The 24,919-nt window shown below is 48.0% G+C and overlaps 1 protein-coding gene across 1 annotated transcript in view; it reads right to left on the reverse strand.

The window, feature by feature from the left end:
- Positions 1-24,919, reverse strand: part of KSR2 (kinase suppressor of ras 2) — a 360,941-nt gene that overhangs the window by 66,721 nt on the left and 269,301 nt on the right. The window contains 2 exon segments of the mRNA XM_012650173.1: positions 12,920-13,003; positions 16,174-16,243. Of these exon segments, the coding sequence (XP_012505627.1) occupies positions 12,920-13,003; positions 16,174-16,243 (154 nt within the window).

The following is a 24,919-nucleotide window of genomic DNA, read 5'->3' on the forward strand; positions in this document are numbered from 1 at the left end:
ACCAAACAACACACTTTCCCTTATCAGCCCATACTATCATCATCACCACAATGCTAATCATCATCTACCATTTACCTGAAGACTCATCTGCCAGCCATTGCACTAAACATTTTACATACACTATGTCATTTGGTATTTATAACCACCTTACAAATTGGGTATTATAATCATTCCCATTTTACAGATGGAAAAACAGATTAACTGACAAAAAACCTGGGTCAGTGGTCCCAAAGGTGGCCTCTCACCTTTCTTAAAGGCTCAAGCTGTAGGAGACATTCAACCAGGGCTTCCAATTAAGATGAAATTGGTAACAGGTATTACACTTCAGAGGCAGTAGGTTGAAGAGTTTAGAGTCAAAATATCTCCCTTCCAGGCAAGCGTATGATGTCACCTTGCTCTTCCCTCTACAATTGCCTGACTTCACAAGGATAATAGAAATTCCAAGTTACTGCAGCCTGGCTTGGTCTTTTTCTTTTAGAGTTTTATGTCAATAGGATGGGTACACACAGGAAGATGCCATACGTGTCCCATCCAGGCCATTTTTGTGCTCACCAGCCTGACTTCCCACAGCGAACATCTTTGCCGGATGGCTGCCCTCAGGTGGCTTAGAGGTTCAGTATTCAAATAGAAAGGCACATGCACTATATGGAGAAGTGGGAATTTATAGGTGTCCTGCATCCTGTTCCTCTCTAGGGATCTGACAGTTCTCTTTAGCGGAATGGCTCACATACCCAGACACAGCCTGAGTTAGCCCTCGGAGGCCAGGACGCAGCCAGCAGCGACCTGTGTTTGAACAAGCCCTCCAGGTGAATCCGATGCATGCTCAGGTGTGAGGATCACCAGCCTAGCTGATTGCTTTGGAATGTCTGTGCACGTTTCCCCAATTTTTCTCTGCGTTCAGTCTTTCACGGCCCAGAGTGCAGGGGGAAGTGAGGAGGAACGTGGACATCATGAATCGATGCTCAGTAACATCATGGGAACCTGAGCCCCCCCACCTCCCTTCCAATCTGACTGTAGCAGAGAGAAGGTCTCTCACATGCGCTAGCCCCCGTCCCGATTCGGACAGGCAACAATATCCATTGGGAATTTAATCCATGTATTTTTCCATTTGAATATCTAATATTTTTTCGGGTTACCTTATGTGAATGATAAGTGACGTCAATTTTCCATTCATGATAATATGATATGTTTTTGTGTTTAAATAAATTAAGTTAAAAGGACTATAAATAATAAATACATAATAGGAGAGTAGATATATAAATATGACAAAATTTACATAATTTATCCATGACGGGGTGTTGAATAAATGACTCAGTTAGATTGGGAAAAGCTGACTTAGACAACTCGGAATCTACAAAGAGAGGGCACAGCTCTTGGCACCAGAAAGTGTAAGATGATTGAGGAAAACATTGGGAGGTGCTTTTGGTCCCGAATGCCACAAAGACTGCAGGACTCTGCAATTAACGAGAGCTAACACTTACGCAGTGCGCATGACATCCAGGTAATGTTCTGAGTGCTTCACGTCATTCATTTAATCCTCATCACAGCCCTAAGTAGCAGCAAGTATTGTTATGGCCGTTTTACAGAGTGAGAAACTGAGGCTCAGCAAATTTGGATAACTTGCCCAAGGTCAAACAGCCAGTAAGAGACAGAGGTCCCGAGCCCAGCTCTTAGCCACCACGCTCGATGCCTCCACAACTTGCGAAACTCTTCCTGCTTTACATCTTGGGGGTAAGGGTGGGTAAAGAAGGTTCCTGGGAGCCAGAGCTACCTGAGTCAAAGTGCCCTTCTTTGAGACAAGCCCCAGATGTCACCTAGCTGTTCCCCCTGCCGTTGCCTGGCTTCATAAGGATTATACAAATCCCAAGTTACTGTGACTTGGTTTTCTCTGTCTTTTTCTTTTCTAAGGCCCCAAGATCTCCAGGAAAGGTCCCATCCCCCACGGGATAACCCTGACGCAGAGCTCTGCTAAAAGGGAAACGAGCCTTTCATTCCTTCGCCGAACACTGAACTAGGCCAGGGCTGCCCCAGGTACTGGGGACACGCAGTGAACCAGGCGGAGGAAGCCCCGTGTTTACAGTGAGGGTAACAGATATGCAAGCAAATAAATAAAACAATTGCAGCTGTCGTAAGATCATAACATAGAATCCAGGGAAATGGAACAGCCAGCGATGGTTGTCTGAGGGGGTCCCTGGGCAAGTCGTGTGACCCGGTCAGACGGATGTTTCCCTGCATGGGGAAATCTGCCCACTGGGAGTCCTACCAAGAAGTTTCTGCACTTGCAATAGCCGGACTCTACCCCGGAAGCTTCCAGACAGAAATTTTTTCTTTCTGACACCACCCTCTACGAGTCTTCTGTAACAAGCCCACCTGGAAGGCGACTTGCAGGTGCAAAGAAGCCCAGTCTCCACCGCGGGCAGTGCCCTGAAGCAGCGGCATGCAAGTTCATTTAGCCTTTGGACCACTGCCAAACCAGCACAGGACGGGACAGGCAAGCGCTCCCATGACCTCGGCCTGTTTCCTGCCCTCCTCCCTGGCATGCTCCTCTCCGGCTTGGTGCTCGTCTCTTGCAGTAACGGAAAAGCCCTCCTGCACCGCTGGCCCAGCGGTGGGGGATGGAACACACTCCTCCTTCCAGCCCGGGGCTTCAGAGACCAGCATTCAGAGTAGCAACATGCACCCACGCTCTGCTCACACAGAAAACCCCAGGAGAAATATCTCCGATGCCCAGACACTTAAACCCTGCACGGAGGTTCAGATGTCAATAACTAGAGCCTGCACATCCAGGATGTGCTAATAGAGTCGGCAGGATTAGCCGAGCCCTGAAATTGCGCAGACCCGAGAGGGAGCGGGAAGAGGCTCACAGCGAGGCTTTGCGCCGCGCAGACACATGCCACATCCCACTTACAGAGAACCGTTTTTCCAGCTGGAAATGTGTGTGATTCCCCCTAAATTAGACTTTTGGCCTTTTCTATGCCTCTGGAAGAAAGAGCCACCAGCATACAATTTATCAGGAGACCACCTGCTTCAAGGATCACATTCCCAAGTCTCACCCTCTGAGGCTGTGATCTGGCCCGAGTCGTGTCCACAGAGGCACCAGACAGGTCAACGTTTTAGCAGGCAGGGATACAACACATCCTGAGGGCACGCAAACACCAGGCCGACCCACAGAGCCTGGCAACTTGGAAAGGATTTATTTAAAACTTTTCACTGCAAATGGTTTTTTTCTTTTTTCTTTTTTTTTTAGGCTTAATAGGACACAAGCTTCAGTTATGGGAAAAAGTTGCTTATGTGGAACATCTCATTCCCCCAAAGGAGCCACTGGCTAAATGAGACATCGTCTCTGCCTGAAAATTAAATATGGGATTTATCTGGAGGGCAGAGGGGTCTTCCTTCGTGCTGCAGTTCCCTTTCCTTCCTTAGGTGATGAGTACCTAATACCCGCTGGATAAATATCAGAGAGACAGCAGGAGAGAGGAAGAAAGAAAGAAAAAGGAAACAAGTAAAGGCAGAAGGAAAATCTGTCAGATGCTACCGACTGGGGGATTCTTGATCAAAATGTTTTTGAAAAGTGACTTCTTATAAATCGTATGCCTCTTAGCTTCTGAAAGGCAAACACATCCTTCTCTCATTCCCTTTTTTCTTCCTTCCCTTCTCCCCGGTGTCAGGGCGGGACAAGGATTTGCCCAGAAGCAAAGTGGACCTCCATGCATCTTGCCCGGAACCGTGGCGGGACAAATGGTCCCTTTTACGAGCAGCTCTACTGTTTTCTTAATAGATTTGTCACAGCCCCCACCAGGCCTGTGAAACAGACACAAGCCTAGAGCCGGCACGGAGCTGGGATCACAATGCCAGGCTTCCGAGGAGGGACAGGCAAGACTCCAGCTGGGGAAGACTGTCACGTTAATGTCACATGGTTCCTCCAGCGATTCTAACCAATTTATGAAAAGTTTGCTCAGAGCAGCCCAAATCCCTCTTTCCTCCCACTTTCTCTTGTCCCATAACAGCTGACTTTGATAACCCGCCTGAGTAAGGGCCCAGCTTTTCCTTACAACGTGCAAGTGGGGCATTTAAAAAACCTGGCCCCTAACAGCCAAAATGGAGGAAACGTTCAAGAAGCACCAGCCTTGAGCCATTTATAATCTGTTTACTCCAAAAAACAATCCCCTAAGAGGTGGATATTGTTATACCCATTTCAAAGCCAACAAGACTGAGGCCCAGTAAGCAGTCTAGTCATACTACTAATAAAGGGCAGAGTCGGGACAATTCATTCACTCATGCATGCAAAAAACACGATCGTGTTCCTCCTCTGTGCTAAGGGCTGTGCTGGCTAGGCCCTGGGGGTGTGGTAATAAAATAGGACAAGGATTCTTCCTTTAAAGATCTTACAATCTGGCAAAAAATGTACTGCCTGGGGAAGTAAACCTATCTCTTGTGGCTTCAAGCACGAACATCTTTCCACTCATCCCACTGCCCCCAGACTGCCTCTTAGACGTGAGCTCATCTGAACTTGAACCAGGGTTTTGGGGCCTTGTGTTGGCAAGAACCACTCTCCCTCCAGAGGCGCCCATGGAGATCTGCTCAACCAACAAATGTTTACTAAGCACTTACTATGTGCCAAGGGCCGTGCTAGCTCTGGAAGTATAAACAGCAAACAATCTGGACAGGGCCCTACCTTCAAATAGTTTAAAGTCTGGCCAGGTAAATAGACAAACACAAGGTAGTGGTATGTCCTATGGTATGAGAGGAAAGGGCAGAGTGTGGCACTTCAGATTTGAGTGGAGTCAGGGAGGACTTCCTGGAGGAAGTGGTGGATGAGCTGAGCTTGAAAGATAAATGAGAGCTAGCAGAGGTGTGCAAGAAAGATCCAGGCGGAAGCAATGGGCTGCAAAGATGTGTCACTGAGCAGGCACGTGGCCTGCTGCGGGGGTTGTTGGCTCAGTGTAGCTGGAGCTCTGGGCATGGAGGGGGAGTGGGAGGGGGGAGGGCAGAAAGAGAGGTAAGCAAGGGACGGAGCCAAGTCTCATCACGAGTTGGATTCTATCCTGAGAGCAAGGGGCACCCAAGGAAGGATTTTAAACAGGGCGGTGAATGCTGGCTAAGCGTTTTGCAAAGACCCCCGTCTGGCAGCAGACACTTGCAACGAAAGGGCAACAAAGTTCTCCTCTCGTTACCTTCCCTACCCCTGCACCTGCTTTCCTTCTCCCAGGTCGCTGCATTAAGCGCTTCTGCAGAAGTTCTAGAGACTTCTTGCAACAAACAAACAAACAAAAATCACTAAACCAAATCATTACTCCCTCCCGAGCGAGGCTTGTTTCACTGCATACCCCAACCGAGCACTGTGGTCTCATTGGGGTTCCCGGGTGGTCTCTCATTTGAGTCAGTGCTTCTAGAAATGCCTCTGCATGCTCTCAGTACAGATATCAAAACCATCTTTCCCTCACCACTCACAGCTCAGTAGGGTTTGGCTCTTTAGCCTGCAACTCCTAGAAAGAAAAACCCAACCACGATACAAACGAGCAAAGAGCGGTGGGGAGGAGTGGCTTGTAAATCAGACCACGGGCTCTAGCGACATCACAAAAAACGATCACCAGGAAACCCCCAGCGCTGTTCTCTCCGTAAGAGGGCCCTGTGAGGGAAGCTGTAGGTTTGTTACCTGTCGGGGATGCCCTCCCTCAGCTTCCCTGGAAGAGGAGAAAGCGGCCCTCTGGACCTGAAGGTACATTCGTCAGAACACAAAGACACATCTGTCATCGTCCCATTCCAGAAAGGATGATGGATGCGAGAGTGTAGAAGGCTGGGGGTGGGAGGTGGGTGCGGAAAAGCTTTGGTCCAGGGTCAGGATTGAGCCCAGTTTCTCACACTCTGTGCTGGCTGTCTAGTTCAAGGGCAAGCAGAGTGAGTGGGTGGGAGCTAGCGTTTGTTGCCGGTCTACTGTACAGCCAGCTCCTTTGCCCATGCAAAGCGGTTAAAAGTCCGGAAACCTGAAGGTCTCCTGTTTCCTTGTCTGTAAAATGGGGATAATAATAGAACAGACCTTACCTACCTTCCACAGCTGTTGCAAAGATTAAATGAGATCGTGCATACAAAGTGTTTCGCTAAATGAATGTCTGGCACCTGGTAAGCCCCCAACACATGATACCATTATCCTAATTGTCATCATTATCACATCTAACCCCACCTCAGCCCCCAGGAGATTTATGATCATTCTTCACATGCAACTATAATTAGACCTAAATTTTTTGCTTATATAATAGGTAAAAATGCATATAAGGCACCATTAATTCCCGTTATAATTATTGCAAAAACTGAAGCGTTTCTATTAATATAAAAGTAAGTTCAAGATTCAAGCTGGTGATCTCTGAAATACATGCTCATAATTATATCCTGCCAATATCCTGCCTGCTGTACAAATTCCTGAAGCTTCCAGGAACTTCGCAGCAGCTGCAACATCAGCGCTCATCATTTCTCCGGTTTCTTAAGGTCTGGGCAAATGAGTGTACCCAGTGGCTCCAACCAACCACGGTGACGTCACGCTTTCATCTGGTCACCTGCGACTGCAGCCATTTTGCGAAAACAGGATATTTTCAGATAAAACGTTACATTTCGAGGCAAGAACATAGGTGAGGAGAACACACAGGACAAGAGGGAAACTGAAGAATGCATCAAATCCAAGTGAAAAAGATCCAATAACATCGCAAAATGAGATAAAAAGAAGTGTGTGGCTCATTTAAGTGAAAATTAGTAAAGTGACTATTTATATGAAAAGAAGTAGGTACAAGCATGTCCAGCCAGCAGGCGGGAGAAAGGACTTATAGAAACAGTATTAAAACACCACTGGAATATACTGGAAATCTGTGCTAAGGAACTCAGCTTTCCAAACGCTGTGCCTTACCTGCCCAGGGAAACGAGCACAGGTGTCGCTCCTACAGAAGTGGACAGTGACCTCAACTGGAGCACACAAAATGTTTTTCGCTAGCACAGACCTGCCTCTATTGTAAGGTGACCAAGCAAGGACTGACTAAGGGGTTTCCAGACACTTGTTCCATTCAGTGCTAAACCTAGGCAAGTTCCAGGCAAACTGGGATGGTTGATCACCCTATAATATAATGGGGATTATAATCTCTACATCACCCTATAATTGTAGGATGGATAACCCTATAGTTCACCCTATAACCTTATATTTATATAAAGATTCACTGTATAAGTTGAATATTTTAGTAATGGCTCTAAGCACAGGTCAAGCAACTGAAAGTTGGCATACTCCGACTAAATGAGGCATTTTGCAGAACCACTGGTCGCAGATGAGTGGTATAGTATATAAACCAGTAGCTCTCCACCAGGGGCCATTTTGACCTCCAGGGGACATTTGACAATGTCTGTAGATATTTTTGATTGTCACAACTGAGAGTGGGGGGGGTGCTAATGACATTTAGTGGGTGGAAGGCAGGGATACTGCCAAGCATCCTCCATCCTTCCATGACAAGGAAGGATCTGGCCCCAAATGCCAACGGTGTCAAGGTTGAGAAATAAACCCTTTCACACATCTCCCGAGAAGCTGGTTGGTTCAGAAAATTCCAAAAGAAAAACAGAGAACAAGAACTGCAGAAAAGTAGGAAATGTGCTAAATTTTCCAGAACTTTGACCTTGCATCAACCCTCGGAAGTGATTTAGTGGGTCTGTTTCTTTGTGTATTTTGTACTCGTAGAAAGTCAGTTTTTGCAATGAAATAAATGCTGAAGGAACCCTCAGGTAATTAATGTGATTGGGGCATTCACATATCACGTGGAGTGAACATATTAGCCTCATCGCACATCAGAGAGGTTTAGAAACTTTCCCAGAATCACACAGTAAGGAAGTAGCAGAGCGAGGACCTGAACTCAGTTCTCTCTGCCTCCAGAGTCTGTATCCTTGCTGTTGTTTTACTGACGTAATTTGGGTTTTCTAGAAGCAGATCTTGAGGGATTTTCGGCTTTTTTTTTTTTTTTTTTTTTTTGAGACAGGGTCTCCCTCTGTCACCCAGGCTAGAGTGCAGTGGTGCAATCATAGCTCACTGCAGCATCGAACTCCTGGGATCTAAGTGATCCTCCTGCCTCAGTCTCCTGAGTAGCCGGGACTGCAGGTGTGCACCACCACGCCTGGCTAATTTTTCTATTTTTTGTACAGATGGGGTCTCGCTCTTGCTCAGGCTGGTCTTGAGCTCCTGGCCTCAACTAATCCTCCTGTCTCAGCCTCCCTAGTAACTGGGATCACACAAGTCCCTGTGCTCGGCTCTCATGGACCTTGTTTAACTCCCCTTCTAGATCCAAGTTCCTTACTCACACTTAAGTACAAATATGAATTATCTGGGAGGCTAACTAAATGCAGATTTCTAGGCCCTGTCTGCAGAAGAGCTCAGGAAGCTGCAATTTTAAGCCACCACCTTGACCCTGAGACAGGTGGCGCCAGGGCACACCTTGAGAACTGAGAGTGACTGTGAGCACCTCAAGGACAGCAATTGCATCTTTTTCACCCTCAAACTCCGTGGGGCAGCACAGAACCCCGCACGGCAGCTGCTCAGCCAGGGCTGGCTGACCTAACCGGACCAAAGCATAGTCCATGAAAACGGAGAAGGGGTAGCTAGAACAAGCAGAGGAGACAGTGAAAATGCTACTTCTCCATTGGTGGTTTTGGAAAATGTCTCCCTCCCTCCCACACTCCAACTCATGAAGCGGGGAAAAAAAATGTACCTTACTTTGAACTTTCATTTTTTAGAGCAGAAGTCACCCAAATCACTGTTGTGCATTTTCCTGCAAGAAGTGCAGATAGGGACAGAGAGAATTCCAAGGAACCAGATCTCAGCTCTGCAAAAACCTGTGGGAAGGACCTGAAGAAGTCAGAAGGCTACAGATAACACATGATTGAAGGCTGGGAAATCCATCAGCATCTTACTGCAAAAGCAAAACTTCTGCCAGCTGAATCCAGTTATCAGACAATATACGGATTGTGCTGACATCCAACCACTCGGAGCTAAACTCCATTCTGCGCTCATGAACCTATTAGATGAAAATGCCTCAATTTAGATAACTGCAAATTGCTTTCGGAGTCTTAATTTCCTATTACTTCATTAATCTTGCTATTCAGAACGCCAACAAGACAGCTGATGATAATTCCGGAGGAAGCGGGCATTAAACTGAAGCAGGAGGGAAGGGGGTTAGAGATTAAGAAGATGTTTCTGGCTTGCTGGGTGTAGGGAGACCCCAAAGTTAATTCATAACGTTAGTAATAGCATTGGCTTGCTTTGATCAAGCACTTACAATGGGCCAGGTACTAAGATAAGCATTTTCCTGATCAATTATGTTACTTTAAAAAAAAAACAAAAACAAGCTATCGAGGTAGATATTATTATCCCTGTTCTACAGAGAAAGAAACTGAGGCTCAGAGAGGGTGACACAACCAGTTGGTGGCAGAGCTAGGATTCAAATATAGGTGTGTCCGACTTACAGCTTGGGTTCCTAATCACACGCTATCTTTTTGACTCATCACACAAACATGCACTGGATGAATTTACTAGAAAGATGATGACGAAAATGACCCAGATCTACAGAGTGAGGCTAAGGGGTGTGTGCATCCTTACACCAACAACCCACAGCTGTACAACAAAGTTTGGTTTTGTGCTTTAAACTACATCTTCTATGTAGAGCCGTGGTTCTCAAAGTGGGGTCCGAGGACCTGCACGATCGGCTTTACCTGGGAGCTTGTTAGAATGCAAATTCTGGGGGTTTCTGCCCCAGAGCTACTGAATCTGAGTTTCTGGCAGTCACAGAACCAGGGATGCTCTGGGTTAAAAAAAAAAAAAAAATCATTTCCTTCAGGGCAGGTTCAAATCCATGCCTCTGGGGTGGACAGGAATGGACTTCGATCACATACCACTGTTTTTGCAAAGTTCTCAGTCAAGTATGAGACCATCCCCGCCCACTTTAATTAAAATTGCAGACCCCATCCTGGCCCTTTTCTATGTCCCTTCTTTGCTTTCTTCTTCTTCTTAGCACTTTGCATCATCTGCAAAAATTTACTAATTTATTCTACCTTGATGACTGTCTGCCCACTTCTCGCCCATATAAATTCTACCAGGGCAGGGATTTTATCTGTTTTATTCGCTGCTGTTTCCCCAGTGCCTAGAACGGTGCCTGGTACACAGCAGGTGCTCGATAAATATTAGTTGAATAAGTGAACAAATGGTTCTGTCTATAAGACAGCTGTCTGTCTTCTATAAGAAGCTGCCTCACCATTCTTGGTGTCATCCCTGAAATTTCACCTGTTGCTGTTCTTGTGCATATACTTCAACTGTATTGAAATTCACTCTTCTATAGGTGTGTCTCCCCTAAACTCCTTGACAACGGGGTCTGTATGTTGTCTACTCCTCACCTCCATCCAGCCCTTCTATCAGCTCACAAATAAATCCAAAATCCCGCCAGTCTTTGAAAACACATGTAAATGGCCATCCATCCTCTCTATGTCTAATACAAAAAACTGCAGGATTTTATTCATAGATGAGTAAGTTGGAACTTCCACCGGCGATATTAGTAATGCATGCTCAAAATTACGTAGTGGAGTTAGCTCGAAATTCTATTGTAGTTTCTACAAGGACCATGTCAACATTCATGAAGCATGCTGCAATTTCGTAGCAGCTGCAGCAGCTGCTGTCACCGCTTTGGCGATTTTTCTAAGGGCTGAGCAAATTGGTAAGATCGGTGGTGCAGTGCAACCATGGCTTGGTTTGCATTCTGCCTCCTACATGCCAGGAGTCATTTTTGTTTGTACAAGATGGAGCAGGGAGGAATGTTCTTTGATAATACATTTTAATCTGGGGCAAGGACATTTCATGGACTCCTTCCAACAGCCCCAATAGCACATCTACTTTGCAGATAAGGAAACTGAGCCCCAAGATGACAAACTCTCACTCAAGCTCACACAGGGAGTTCAGCAATGGAGCCGGGACCCAAACTCAGTTCTGGCTGTTTCCAAAGCCCATGCTACTTGCAGCCAGCTGTCTCCCCACTTCCCCTCCCAACCCTTGGCAGGGCCTAAGCCTTTTCTCATTATTTCTAGAACAGAGGGCAGCAGCAAAGGCTGCCTCCGACTTCTGCCACTAGTGCTGAAAATTAAAACGGCTTGCGAAGTGTTCCGCCTTGCTACTCCTGGCTGCGACCCTGTCACCTACTTACCTGACTTCAAAGCCTCCACGTGGCAGCTGTGAGGATGTGAATGTTGCCACTTCCCCCCTGGAACACGGCGTGACTAGATACAGAGGAGACAGGTCTTTGGAGTTGCTGGGTATACAGGACAAATCAGACGGCCTGCCAGCCAGACCCGAGGGGCTGGCCTTGTGGCTCTCGGACTCAGAAAGACCAGGGGCCACCTGAGAGCCTGGGTCCACGGAGGATCAAGGTGAGGATGGCAGCCATGACATACTAGTGCTGGGTAATCACTGCCCCACCTCCCCTTATCCCACGGAGCTTACGGCTCCTTAGGGGCCGAAACTGATGAATCCCCCCTCCCCACAACTCCAGGAGGGAAGGGGGCTCACCCAGCTAGCTGTACCTGCGTTACTCAGGTGCGGCTGCCAGGCTGGGGGTGGAGAGAGAACTAGCTCACCTCCCCATCGTGGGGCAAGGATTTGGGGAGACCTGAAAGGGCCCCAGTGAGAGTTCTCGGTCTAGACTACACAAGGAAGAACCAGGCAAGAGGGGAAAGAGGGGCTCCTAGGGTCTTTTAAACTAAGTGACCTCTATAAAGCATTCATTTGTAGCCATTACACACAGTTGAACGTAATTGACTATTTTATAGTAATTGGACCTAAAAGGGTATTTAATCCATGTTTATAGAAGGAGAAAGGCCAGACAGAAAGGCCTTGGCAATTTCTTAGGACTGAACTCTGAGCCTGTCACCGTGCTGTGTCCCGAGTGTGCTGATTTATTGAGCGCTCGCTGCCACCTGAGGCAGCTGTGACGATTGCTCCTTCCACACAGATGAAACACTAGGGACAGGCACATGAAGGGACTTGCCCAAGGTCACACAGCAACAGAGTAGCCGAGCTGGGAGGAGTTGAACCCGGCTTCGTGGGACCCCAGAGCCCACATCTGGTGTCACCGTTTCCTCCTGCCTCCTCCCTTTTTGCCACGCGTGACCTGGAATGGGGGTGTGGAAGAGGAGGGAAGCGGGGTGCTTGGATGGCCTGGTCTTCTCACCAAAACTCAAGACCAACATGATGCCACAGAAAGCGAGAAGGATAGGAGTTAGGGGTCTGAGTTCAAGTCCTGCTGCCACTTCCTAGCTATGACTTTTCCTTGCCAGGACTCAGCCTTCACATCTGTAAAATGGGGAGAATTATAACACTCCTTCAGAGAGGTACTGCGAGGGGAAGGAAGAGAGGAGAAAAGAACTTTGCCAACTTTAACTCAGGGACTGGCAAATGACAGCTGAGGGCCAAAGCCGGCCTTGCAGCCTGTTTCTGCAAATAAAGTTGCATTGCAATAAATAAACGTGTCAAGGCTATTTGTTTCTGTACTGCCTATGGCTGCTTTTGAGCTACAGAGATCCCATGGCCTGCAAAGCCTAAAATATTTACTATCTAGTCAACTGGACAAAAAGTTTGCAAACCCTGGACCTCAGATGCTATGAAAATGTGAGGTGCCACCATGCCTCAGCAGACAGCATTATGCATTTCCAGAATCTTCCATCAGCTCTTATTCAGAATTGCTCTCGCTGATTCCCTATCCAACTGTAGAGGTTCATTTCAAACCCATTTCTGAAAAACAAAGCAAGCAACTCTTCCAAGAGTCAAGAAACCAAACTCCCATAAGCTATTTCAGAGCCCGGGATGGCTCCAGATGACACTGGGTGCTATAAAAAGTCACTCCAAGGTGCAGCCACTTACTTGCAGTTTTTACACTTGAGGCCAAAAAGCATCCCTTTCCCACAGACTGTGCACGTCTGAGACATCCAGTACTTGGTGGAAAACCTGTGGAAGAGAGACAGAAAATGTTCAGGGGTAAGGCAATGGTGACTGACCTTTCTCTAGGAGGATGAACCACTAAAAGTGCAAACCCAGGAGCCCTGGTTTCCAGTCCTGTCTCTTCTGAGACATGTGACTTAATCAAGTTGCTTAAACCAATGGAGCCTCAGTCTCCTCATCTGTAAAGTGGGGATAATAGTACTGACTTCATAAATTGTTGGATTAAATGAGGTCATGTGCTTCAAGGGGTACACAGTAAGTGCTCAATGAACTGGGTTGAGACTATATTATTGCCTTGAACATTCATAACAGTCATTCCTTTGTTCGACAAATATTGCCTGGTGGCCTACTATGTGCCAAGTTGAATTCTGGCACAGGGCAACCATTGTGGCTACAACTGCCATCAGAGAGCCACAAAGCAAGGTGGGGCCTCCCGGGAGCCCAGCTGACCCATTCTCCACCACTGCTAGTGACGTCACCTGGGAGCTTCAAGAGGGGCCCTCCCCTCCCGAGAGGGCTGAGACCCCAAACTTCAGAGGCACAGAAGAATCCCTGAAAGTGAAGGCTGTTTCAGACCATCAGCTCACCCCCGGCCCCAACCACCACTGCTTGCTGCAAACATAAGACAGGCTGGAGGTCTCCCACATACCGCTGTAAACCAGCAGGAGCAAGGGTGCCGTAGGTTAACTCCCTGGGGATCCCTACGCTCCCCCAACAGATGTCACTGGGGTGCTTTCTTCCCCAAGAGATACGAGGCAGCGACAGGGCTGGGCCCGAGAAAAGTATTGAAGGTTGCCAGGTCACAGTTAATTTTAATTTTCAATTTGTGTCACCGTCAGCAGGACTCGTATCTAATCTCCATTGCCTCTGAGTGTCAAAAGGGAAATCGGAAGCGCTTATGTAACCTGGAGTCTGAGAATTTTGAGGGAAAGGTTGCATCCCTCTGCTGCTCCGTCTTGTCTGATCTGGGTCAGTCACTCTCCAAACAGGATGAGCCACAGCCCGAAGGCTCCAAATCTAAGCAAACAGCAATATTCTGAACAGAGACGCGTGTTGCCAAGAAAACTCTCCCTCTCCAGTGTTGGCCTGGGGGGTTGGCTAAGCCACTTTCTGTCCCTTCAGCAGGCCCAGCGAGGTTAGCAGGGTCTGTTTTGCAGCTCCGGGCGATGGCAAAGGAGCTGGTGTGTCGCCCATCAGCCAGCCCCGCAGGAGTGGGGGCAGGGGTCCTGAGTTTGGGGGGCAGTTTTTTCCTACTTCCCAGCCTTCTCCTGTCCCCAGAATCAGCTCTCCCTCTTCCCTGGCTCTGGCTGAAGTGACTGATGACAGCAGATGGGATTTTAATTTCAATTCTTCACCAAGGCTGGTGTGAGTCCAGGTCTCTCTCTCCTGGCATCGAGCCCAGGGAGAAATACAGGGTGAGACTGAAGAGTAACAGGTCATCCCAAGCCCCAGCTCCTCTAGGAAGATATTTCTCATGCCCCAAATTACAGGTTGTTTCTCTCCTTTGGGCATCAGCATCTATCTGTATCTGAGGGACTACCAGAGAGCTTGGGGGCGGGGCAATCCTGGGAGGTGGAGCTGAGCCAGGGGCGTGGCCAACCCAGGGGTGTGGCATAGAGCCAGGGCTGTGACCAATCTGGGGTGGAGCTGAGCCAGGGGCGTGGCTGCCCCAGGGGAGGAGCTGTGAAGGGGCGTGGCCAACCCAGGGATGGAGCTGAGCCAGAGGTGTGGCGATCCATGGGTGTGGCCAGCACGGGGGCGAGGCCAACATGGGGCGTGGCCAATCCAGGGGTGGAGCTGAGCCAGAGGCGTTACCAAGCAGGGGGACGGACGAGGTCTAGCAAGGGCTGTGGTCAGTCCAGAGGTGGGGCCGAGCCAGACAGCAGTGAGGAAGCAAATACAAAAAAAAGGCCTTTGTCTTTGATACCCTTCTCTCTGCAGCTCATCGCCAGACCACTGACGTGTCTATCACGTATTTCTCACCGCTTCCTCCAGTGCTTTCTTGTTTGAGTCTTAACAACTATCCTGTCAACATACTTCCTTCAAAAACTGTTGACGAGTTGCCATTCCGTGAGAGTGCTCCCTCCCACCTTGCCCCCCGGCTGTGGCGATGTGTCTGCCCCTGACGTCAGCCCCCTAGCCCTGAGCCCTCCGTATTGTCACGGTCTGTTAACTCTCTGACCCCCTTGACACCCCAGTTCCCCACGGGCACAGGCTTTATGTCTTGCTCAGTGCTGCGAGCGTGGCACAGACACGCTATAAATACCAGTGGAAAGAACCCATGAATGAGAGAACGAGGCGCTCAGCGAGCTCACAGAGGCCCCGGTGCAGGAAAATTTTCAGCAGCAGTATCAAAAAAACGCAGTTGCTGAGGCTAATTAGCTTTTAGATCCATTGCTTAATCTTCCAGGGCCTCAGTTTCCCTACCTGTCAAAGGGGCATGACCACACTTGCCCCGCCCACCCTACTGAGTTTGTAAGGAAACTGTGAGGCTAAGGAGACAAACCGTGGACAGTTAAATTTGGAAAGTTAAAGAACTTCTTACAAGGGATGGCTAGTAGATAAAACCCCTCTCCCAAAGAGGGCAGGTGAAACCTGGAAGAGGCTGTCCCACGCACCTAGCAAGGCTGGAGCTCTGGGCTGACCCACACCTCAGAGAATGAGCACCTCTAAGTTCAGCCTGCAATCTTGTGTCTTCTGGCTAAGAAGACCCAAAATTAGGGTATAAAGTGTTTGTTTTAACAATGATACCATTTATTGAGTGTTTATTATGTGCCAAGCACGTTACATATATTATCTCATTTAACCCTCACAACCACCCTATAGGTAGGCAGAACTTTCTGATGGAAAAATTGAGCCTCAGAGAAGTTAAGTCACTTCCTCGAGATTGCAAAGCTCTACCAGCTGGGATTGGAACACAGGTCAGTCGGACTCCAACGCTCTGGGCTTTTAACTACTATGTGCAGATTTCATAAGGGCTAGGTTAATAAGCAGACCTCAGCCCCCTGGCTGTCACTTTGAGGTTTCGCCAGGCAGAGGAGACAGGGGCATGGTGATGTAGGAGCTGCAGGAAAACACTCCACCCAGCCTTCCCCCACCCCAGGGCAGCGGGCCAGAGCTGCCACCCCTCACAGGGCTGGTACGTGGGCACCAGTGCACACAGGAATCCATCCTACCTGTGCTTGATGGAGTTGCCAAGGTCTCTGCGAGGGATCTGCGGGGACCAGCGCGGCACTGACAGTGTGTCTACAGGGAGAGGAGAGAAGAGGGGAAGAGCCTGTTACACGGAGGGCCAGAGGCTGGGGCGGGCTCTGGCCGAGCCCCGGAAGGGAAGGGAGGCTTGCTAACCTCAGGAAGGACTCCAGCTGCTAAACCGAAGCCAAGTGGAATACTGGGTTAGCTTGTTACCTCAGCTCACGCAAGGTCTGAGGGCTGCCCTGCTCAGGGGATGACTTAAAAGGAGCCTGCTGTGGAAGGAGTAGACCCGATCGCCATTTGAATTTATGGAGAGCTATGTGTGTGCCACGCATGTGCCGAGTGACTCACCTGCCTCAGCGTGCTACATTCTCAAAACCACCCCAAGAATAGGGGTTTCTAGCATCCCCACCTTACAGATGAGGAAAGTGAGGCTTGCAGAGGGGAAGTCACTTGCTCAAGGTCATACACTTCGTAGGCTGCATAGCAGCTGTGAATTCAGGTTCAAGGGACTCTAGAACACATGCCTCTGCATGCAAAATTATAACGTGGTATATTCCAAACACCGGTCATGCAAGTATCATGTTCCTAATTTTTGCCATGCCTCTGGACCACTGTAAAGTTGTTTACTTCACATTTTAGGTTGGCCCCATTTTTTTGTTTAAATACATTTATTTTAAGAGCAAACTCTCTATGGAAAGCCATGTCACTTACTATATATTATAATTATTTAAAACATGTCCAACCAGGTACCACCTAAAGTTATGCTAGAATAAGTGGCTGGATGGATGAGTGGATGCATGGATAGGTGGATGGATGGATAGGTGGATAGGTGGGTGGGTGAGTGGATGGATGGATAGATAAATGAATGGAGGGGTGAATGAATGGGGGGTGGATGGATGGGTGGGGGGTGAGTGGATGGATGGATAGGTGAATGGATGGGGGGTGGATGGATGGGGGCGGATGGAGAGGTGGGTGGGTGGATGGATGCATGGATGGACAGGTGGGTGGATAGATAGGTGGATGAATGGTTGTACATATGGGCGGATGGACAGATGGGTAGGTGAGTAAATAGATGAGTGGATGGATTGATGGATGGATGGAAATAAGGAAGAAACAGTAAACTATGCAAACTTCGGACTAGGTGCCCGTTCCCATCTGGTCTTTCCTTTCACGCCTTAGGATAAATCCCAGCAAACCGCACTAGCGCTCACTCCATCACTGACTGAGCAGAGCCCCCACCCTTCCCCTACTGCCCAGCTGCCCACACCATCCTCCTGGCAGACCTCAGAGGCCCCGGAGAAGTGTGAAACAACAGCAGAAATGAACTAGCGCTGCCTGTGAAATCTCCACCAGATAGGGAGACAAGAAGCAAGTGCCTGACCCACACGCCAGCTCTCATTTCTCAGGCCAGAAGGATGGAGCCAGCTCCCCATTTTCGGAGCTGCAGATGCTCGCCTCATTTTTCACAGCAATTGTTATGGAGTGGCGCTCTCACCGGGGAGCCGGGCGTGTCAGAACCTATCAGGGAGCATTTAACCCCCAACCTACTCGCTCCTCTCCTCTGTCTGATGACACTGTCGGAAGCCATCGGAAAGCTGTTTCCAGAAATCCTAATTCTGCCCTTGTAAAGCTGGGACCCTTTTTGAGAGAGCTAATGATTTCCCAAGCCCCAAAGGGCAGAGAAAACCAAGGAAGAGACAGCATGATATGTCAATCAGAATTATAAGCCTTTGGAATTCCTCTAGTTTAACTAAAAACTAAATGTCATCCAACTCGAGTGCATTTTACTACTTGTTTCGGTTTCTAAGGGAAACAAAAAAGACAAGAAAGAAAAACAATCGAAGAAAAGAGAGCATTCTTTCCATTCCTGTCTCCTTTGGGGATTGAAGTCAGATGTGGGAGGAAGGATGCTACCTGCTACCACCTCAAGGTGCTCTCTCCGGTGCCAGGGGTGGGTGGAGATGGGAGGGCTGTGTTGGGGAGGGAAGTTCAGCCTTCTCATGAGTAATCTACAAAACCAAGAGTGCCTAATGGGCAGCATCTTACCGGCCGTTAGTATTGACTGTTTAGAAAGGTGTGTTGAGAAGGATTCTGAGGCTCAATGGGAAAGAGCACTGAAATTGATTAGCAATGTCTGCCATGGGTAACGAACAAGGTAGTACCCCCAAGTCCCATCTTCACATCAGCAACTCATACCATAATGCCTGAGGCAAAGCAGGTACTACTTAATTCGTGTTAGCTGAATCCAAGGTTATTATAATAGAAACATTGAATTTATTGATTACTAAACATGTGCTAGGCATTCTGCTGCACATTTTTTACCTGGAAGCTACGCCTCTGAGCAGTCAGTACATTCATTATACCCATTGTGCAAAGGAAGACAAAGGAGCTCAGAGAGGTCCAGCGATTTGCTCAAGGCCACACAGCCAGGCACCAGCAGAATTTCAAGAACTAACTCTGCAATTGTTCCAAAGTCCTCCGGAAGCACCTGCACCACTGTTCGCAACCAGAAGAGCTGTTTCCCCGTAGGAGATATTTGGCAATATCTGGGGACATTTTTGGTGGGGAGAGGCCAGGGGTGACAGGACAGACTCCCATGATAAAGAATTCAATGGCCCAAAATGTCAATAGCGCCAAGGTTGAGAATTCCTGATCTAGATGTTTCTCCACTTCTCTAGCCAACCCCTCCCTCCCCACCACCCTTCCGGGAAAGAAAAAGAGAAAAACAACCAGGTAGTGCTCCCAAAGCTTAAGTCAGCAGAGAACAAATCCTATTTTATTATAAGCACATTTCACTATTTTAGATTCATATCTGAGTTATTCTGTTATTCTCAATTACAGCGCCTTTTCATAAAAGTAGATGTAATTAAGTTTAGTAGTTGGTTTCATTTCCCAATATCTGGTTGAAGGGGTGAATTCCGTCAATTACATTAAGTGGCCGCAGCATCGTTAGTCTCAAGCAATAATAACCTCCGCACGGCTGCGTCCGTGGGCGTGAAGATTTGAACTTCGAGATCCTCTCTTTACTTTCTTCGTTTGGATTTTATTAAACTTGCCAATGCAAGCCTTAAAGCAAAGGGAAACTGTTGAAAGGGAAGGGGGAAAAAAATCTATGAAAATCCAGGCCTTATCATAACAGAGAAGGCAAACAACATTTATGGCAATTAAACCGATAGAGAAACTTCTGTTTAACAATCAAAGCACCTATTAAGATGTCTCCATAGCTGAACGAAAGCTTCTTTTCTCCTCTAATTTTCTGATAACAAGTCATGCAGACACACAGAGGCAGAATTTTATACATCTCCAGAGCCTGCACTCTCAGGGGTAAAATGATAGACGTTTCTTCTTAGATATTTTCATTTCTAGTGCACAGAAAGGGAAAGAGGTGGAGGAAGGGAGGTTTCTTCCCCGCTTGCATAGATCCTGGCTGTTGGTACCTTCTGAGAAATGCCACAGCATAGAAAAGTACATAGAAGCAGGGTAAACCTGGAGCCTTTGGAAACAACTTGGTAGTCAGAGAGACAAACAGAAGGCCCGACAGACGGAACCGACATTAACCAAAGCATCCATACTGTACAGACCTTCATAATGAAAACCTCAGGCTCTGACCTGGTGATTTCAAAACCAGGCTAACAGATGAGCCAGGCATGGGAAAAACATATAAGGATATACGCAGAGACACAGGTAAAAATGGCTGACGATAAACCCTAGGGAAGAGGAAGAGAAAGGAAAAAAAAAAAAGGAAGAGAAGAAATAATAATAAGAAAATAAGAAATGAGAAAATAATAATAGATTTGCTTTCTATTGTGACCACGTGCCAAGCACCACTGCCAGCCAAGCCCTTTGCATAAATTATCCCATTTCATATAAACATTACCGTGTATATACACACGCAGTGCCTCAGCTGTTATCGTGAGCCCGGTTTCAACATGGAAATCAAAAAAGGTATCCCTCTTGCCGAAGGTCACACGGCAAGTAAATGCCAGAATTGGGATTTTTAATTCAGATCGCAGGGCCAGGGCTCAATAAACGACAGCCAACTTCATCTCCATTTCACAGATGGGAACACCGAGGCTCAGAAGAAATAAACAACTGTCTACAGTTAACAAGGGTCTGAGTTGGGATTTAAGCCGCAGACAGGAACAAACCGGATGCTTCCAGTCCAGACGGCCCTCCTAACATTCACCCTCCTCAAGCCATCCTACACTGTCAAGGCCTCCCACCGACCCCTGTCTGGGAAGGGCTGAGGAGGCCTGAAAGGTGATGTATAGCATAATGCCGCCATTGCCACCCTAACCACGTCCACGTCCCAATCCCTGGAACATGTGAGTGTGTCATCTTACATGGCAAAAAGAGATGTTGACCAAGTTCAGGATCTTGAGATGGGGAGATGACCCTGGATGACCTAGGAAGTCTCAATGGCATCACAGGGAGGTATCGGGGACAGAGTCGGAGAAGGAGATGTGATGATGAAAGCTGAGGTCACAGTGATGCGGTTGCTGGCTTTGAAGACGGAAGGGGACCTGCAGCCCAGCCACACAGCTGGAAAAGGCAAGAGAACGGGCCCTCCCGAGAGACTCCGGAAGGAACCAGCTCTGTCTACACCTCGATTTTATTTCTATGAGACCCATTTTAGACTTCTCATCTCTAGAGCTGTAAGATAAAAAATGTGTGTCATTTTCAGCCCCTGAGTTGGTGGTCACTTGTTACAGCAGCCAGGGGAAACTGATACAGCACCTATCTTGCGCCAGGTATGGTTTTAGGAACTGAAAACACAGTCAAAAAGATAACCAGGTTTTGAGAGCTTGGAGTCTAGAAGGGAAATCAGAAAGTAAATGATTAAATGAATATGAGCCCGTAAGGAAAATAACACAGTACAGACTTTGGAGTTTGTTTTAACGCAATGGGAACCCGGAAGCGCATTGGAACGGAAGCAGGATGCAGGGCTGGTCCATATGGGTTTCAGAGCTCCCTCTGGCGGCCGAGGGGAGAACAGCCTTGCCCGGCTGTGAATGAGAAACCAGGCAGAGCCTCCCCACCGCCCTACCCCCATCCTCCAACCCCTACCCTGGTCCAGCGCATCAGCCCTAACCCTAACAAGGCCATCTCATCTCCCAGCCCAGGCCTTTCCCACCTGAGCTGTCATGATCCCTCCTGCAGCCGCCAATAAAAAATCCACCCCCCATCACCTTTCCATGTCCCTGGAAAAGCAAGGGGGGTGGTCGTTGGCCCCACAGCCTGTGTTATTTTCCAGAAACCAACAGGATATTTCTTTTCCCTCCTTGGCTGTAAAGGAGAGGGTGGAGAAGTGTTTTGTCCCAAACCCACCGACTTGTAGCACTGAGATATCTGCTATGGCACAGACTGATCTCTGGGGACAATTCCTTAAAAATTATCATGGGATGTGCACTTCCAAACCCAAGCAGGGAAGGATAAAGAGGTAGTCATGGTAATAAAGCAAAGCAGATTTTAAAAAAATCATTCTTTGCAATTTAACTACTACGGGGACCAACAGCACTAGGCTGAGAGCCTTTGGGGGGGTTGGTGGGCCCGCGTCTTAATTATCATTATATCCCCCAGTGACTAGCTCAATATCTGCTCAAAGGATAACTGCGAGTTCGATGCATGAATGAATGAACCAATAACCAGTCCTGGCTAAAACTGCTGTTTCATTGGTTACCTAGAAATTGACATAGTCTTGGGAGATCTTAGAGATACCCTTCATGAGATTCAGAGCAAATCTGAACTGATTTGTCCTCAAAATACCCTTGCGTGGTAGGGAAGGAAGTATACATTTATCTCCATTTTACAGATGGCAAATTGAGCTGGGGTGTGACCTCTTGTATGTCTTTGGGTGAGTGACAGTCCCACGAGCTTCAGTGTCATCATACAAAAAACATGTGGGCGAATCACGGTTCCTCACAGGGCTGTTTGAACTAAGTGAGAAAATGCACACGGCATTCAGTCCACGGCCCGGCATGAGAGCGATGCTTGGTCTCGTTCACTGTACAAATCTTGCAGCCATTTCTTCATCGAATCCACACACCCTAGGAATTTGTATCTCCAGCTTGGAGATAAGGAAACTGAGAATAAATCGTTCAAAGTCGCATAGCTAAAGTTCACCATATTTAGAGTGGAACCCAGTTCCCCATAAAACTAAAGCCTTGATACCCACTCCTACACCATGTCCCCTTCTGAGATAAATGTAAAAATTATTTTATGCAGTTCAGCAATAAATCTGGAACAAAAAGGAAAAAAAGAAGAAGAAAACAATTATTTTAAAAGTTGTGCCATCCTAGATTTGGAAAGGACCACAAGAAACTACTGGAGTCTCTCAGCCTTTAAACCCTCTTGGATAGACGAGGAACCACCCTGTCCTTCAGTGTTTCCATGGAGATAAAGGCCTCTGAGCACATAATATTATTAATAATAACAGCTAACATTTACTGAGCGCCTACTTCATGGCAGGACCTAGATAATGTGATTTAGACGTATTATTTCATTTAAGCTCCATAATTCCAGTTTGGGTGGTCGAGCTGAGGTTTGAGTTAGGACAGTCAAACCCAAGAGCTCATCCTCAGAAATGCCACAGAGGGATTGGAAGTTCCAAACTGCCCTTAAGTTTCCAGCCCAGGGACACGACCGAGTGAGAGCTTGGCAGTGGCGTTGCATTTCAATCAAGTAGCAAACTCTCTGGGCCCGAAGATATCTGAAACTAATAAAACTCGGACCACTAAACTTTTCTCGTATGCAGTTTGGGGTTACAGGCAAGTCGCCGGCTAAAATCCCACTGCTTCATCCAAGGTGCCAACCAATCCTCGACTAAAGTCGCTCACGATATTATTCACATAGCAGGGAAGAATTCTATTTATTTTAATATCCAATTCAAATATATCCGATCTAAAGGTATTTTAATCATGCGCTGTCTTTAAAGGTTACAGCTCCATGCTGCTTCAGGGCTGAGTAGAGTTTCTGCATAGATTTGGACATGATTTTCTCCCCGAGACGATGACAACCCACTTCCCAAGATCCAAATGTCATCCTCTGGGGCCCTTGATGGCTACGGGAACCAATTCCAGGGAACCACGTGGCATTGGCAAGCAGACGAGGGTGGGCTCTGGTGCCGCGGCATGGGGGAAGGAGTAAGACGGAGGGGACTGGCGGTGATTAGAGACGCCAGGCGTGTGCAAGGATACTGATGCGCACTCTCGATGGAAGAGAACCTCTACAGGGATTTCGAAGGCGTTTCTCCGGGCTGCGCATGGCATTGAGGCAAAACCAAGGGCAATGTGAAGCTATTGAGGCTACAGCCTCAGTTCCTGCCTAGGAGTGACAGCGTGGCAGGAATGGAGGGATCAGGGTTGAACCCATCCATGCAGGTGGGAGGTTTAAGCTGGAGACAAGGCTTTGAGCGTGGACCTCCTCTGGAGACAGAGCGGCACACTTCGTTTCTGAACAGGAAGGGCCCCCAGGGCATCAACCTGCCCAGCGGGGTGTAGGACCGTGGAGTGAGTACACCTGTAACCAACATTTAGGCGCCATGGGACCTTGGGTTCTCTTACGTCTCGGAGCCTCAGTTTTGTCTCCTATAAAAAGAAGGTCAAAATATCTCCCTCATGGGATTGTTAGTAAGATTAAGTGGGATAATAAGATTGGAACGGCACTCGGCTGAGTGCCTGATGTATCACTGCCATTATCGTTTTGTCACCATCTCTCTGCCTGTAGAATTAACGCACCAGTCAGGACGTGGAAAAGCTCTCCATGCACTAGGACTTATTTATAGCAGGGGTTGGCAACCTTAACCCTCAGGCCAAATCCAGCCCATCATCTGCTTTTGTAAATAGAGTCTGACTGGCACAACGCCACACCCACTCATTGACACACTTTCGAAGGCTGCTTTCGCGCTACACCAGCAAGAGTTGAGTAGTTGCGACACAGACAATGTGGTCCCCAAAGCCAAAACTGCTTATTACCTAGCCTTTTATGGAAAAAGTGTGCCAACCCCTGATTTAGAGCTGTGTGAAAATCATTTCCTTGGCTGATTAGCAGAAAGACTTTTTTTTTCTCTTGGAGCCAGAAGACCTAGGTTCAAGACCCACTTCTGCCACTTTCGCCGTGCGAATCCTTGGAAGGATAAGGGGTCTGCAGTCTCCAAGCCAAAGTACGTCTGACCGCTTGGTGTCACTCCTCTGTTCACTTAATCCTAGCACACAGTAGGGGATGTTGTTTCCATCCCCATTTTACAGAAGAGACGGGCCAGGGAAAGGAGGACCCACAGGCAGCCGAGATGCTAACCCCGAGCTCGTGTTCTTTCCACCCCTCACTGTCTCCTAGTAGAATAATCCACGAGAGGACAATGTCTCTGATTACACACACCTGCTGAAATCATTTCAACTCGTGGGGGGCAGAGGAAGAGGAAAATGAACTCTCTCCTCTCATAGCTTCTGTCTGGACAATGAATGAGATTTTCTAGCTGTCACTTTATCAGAGCAGAGCAAGGACTCGGTAGATGCGTAAGTTACAACTGCGGGGGGTGACGGTGGCCAGGTCACCAGGGGGATGGAGGAAATGCCCTCCTGCGAGTGTCTCCAGGTGGAAGCCCATCTCGGTGGGACAGGTGAACGGCGAGGGCACTGCACAAATGGCGACAGAGGAGACGGGGGCTGGAATGTGAGGGCAAGAGGCGGGATGGCGCAGAGCACGTGAGGGGAGACGTCACAGCAG

This window comes from Propithecus coquereli, unplaced genomic scaffold, assembly GCF_000956105.1.
Source record: "Propithecus coquereli isolate 6110/MARCELLA unplaced genomic scaffold, Pcoq_1.0 Scaffold314, whole genome shotgun sequence".
Taxonomy (NCBI): Eukaryota; Metazoa; Chordata; class Mammalia; order Primates; family Indriidae; genus Propithecus; species Propithecus coquereli.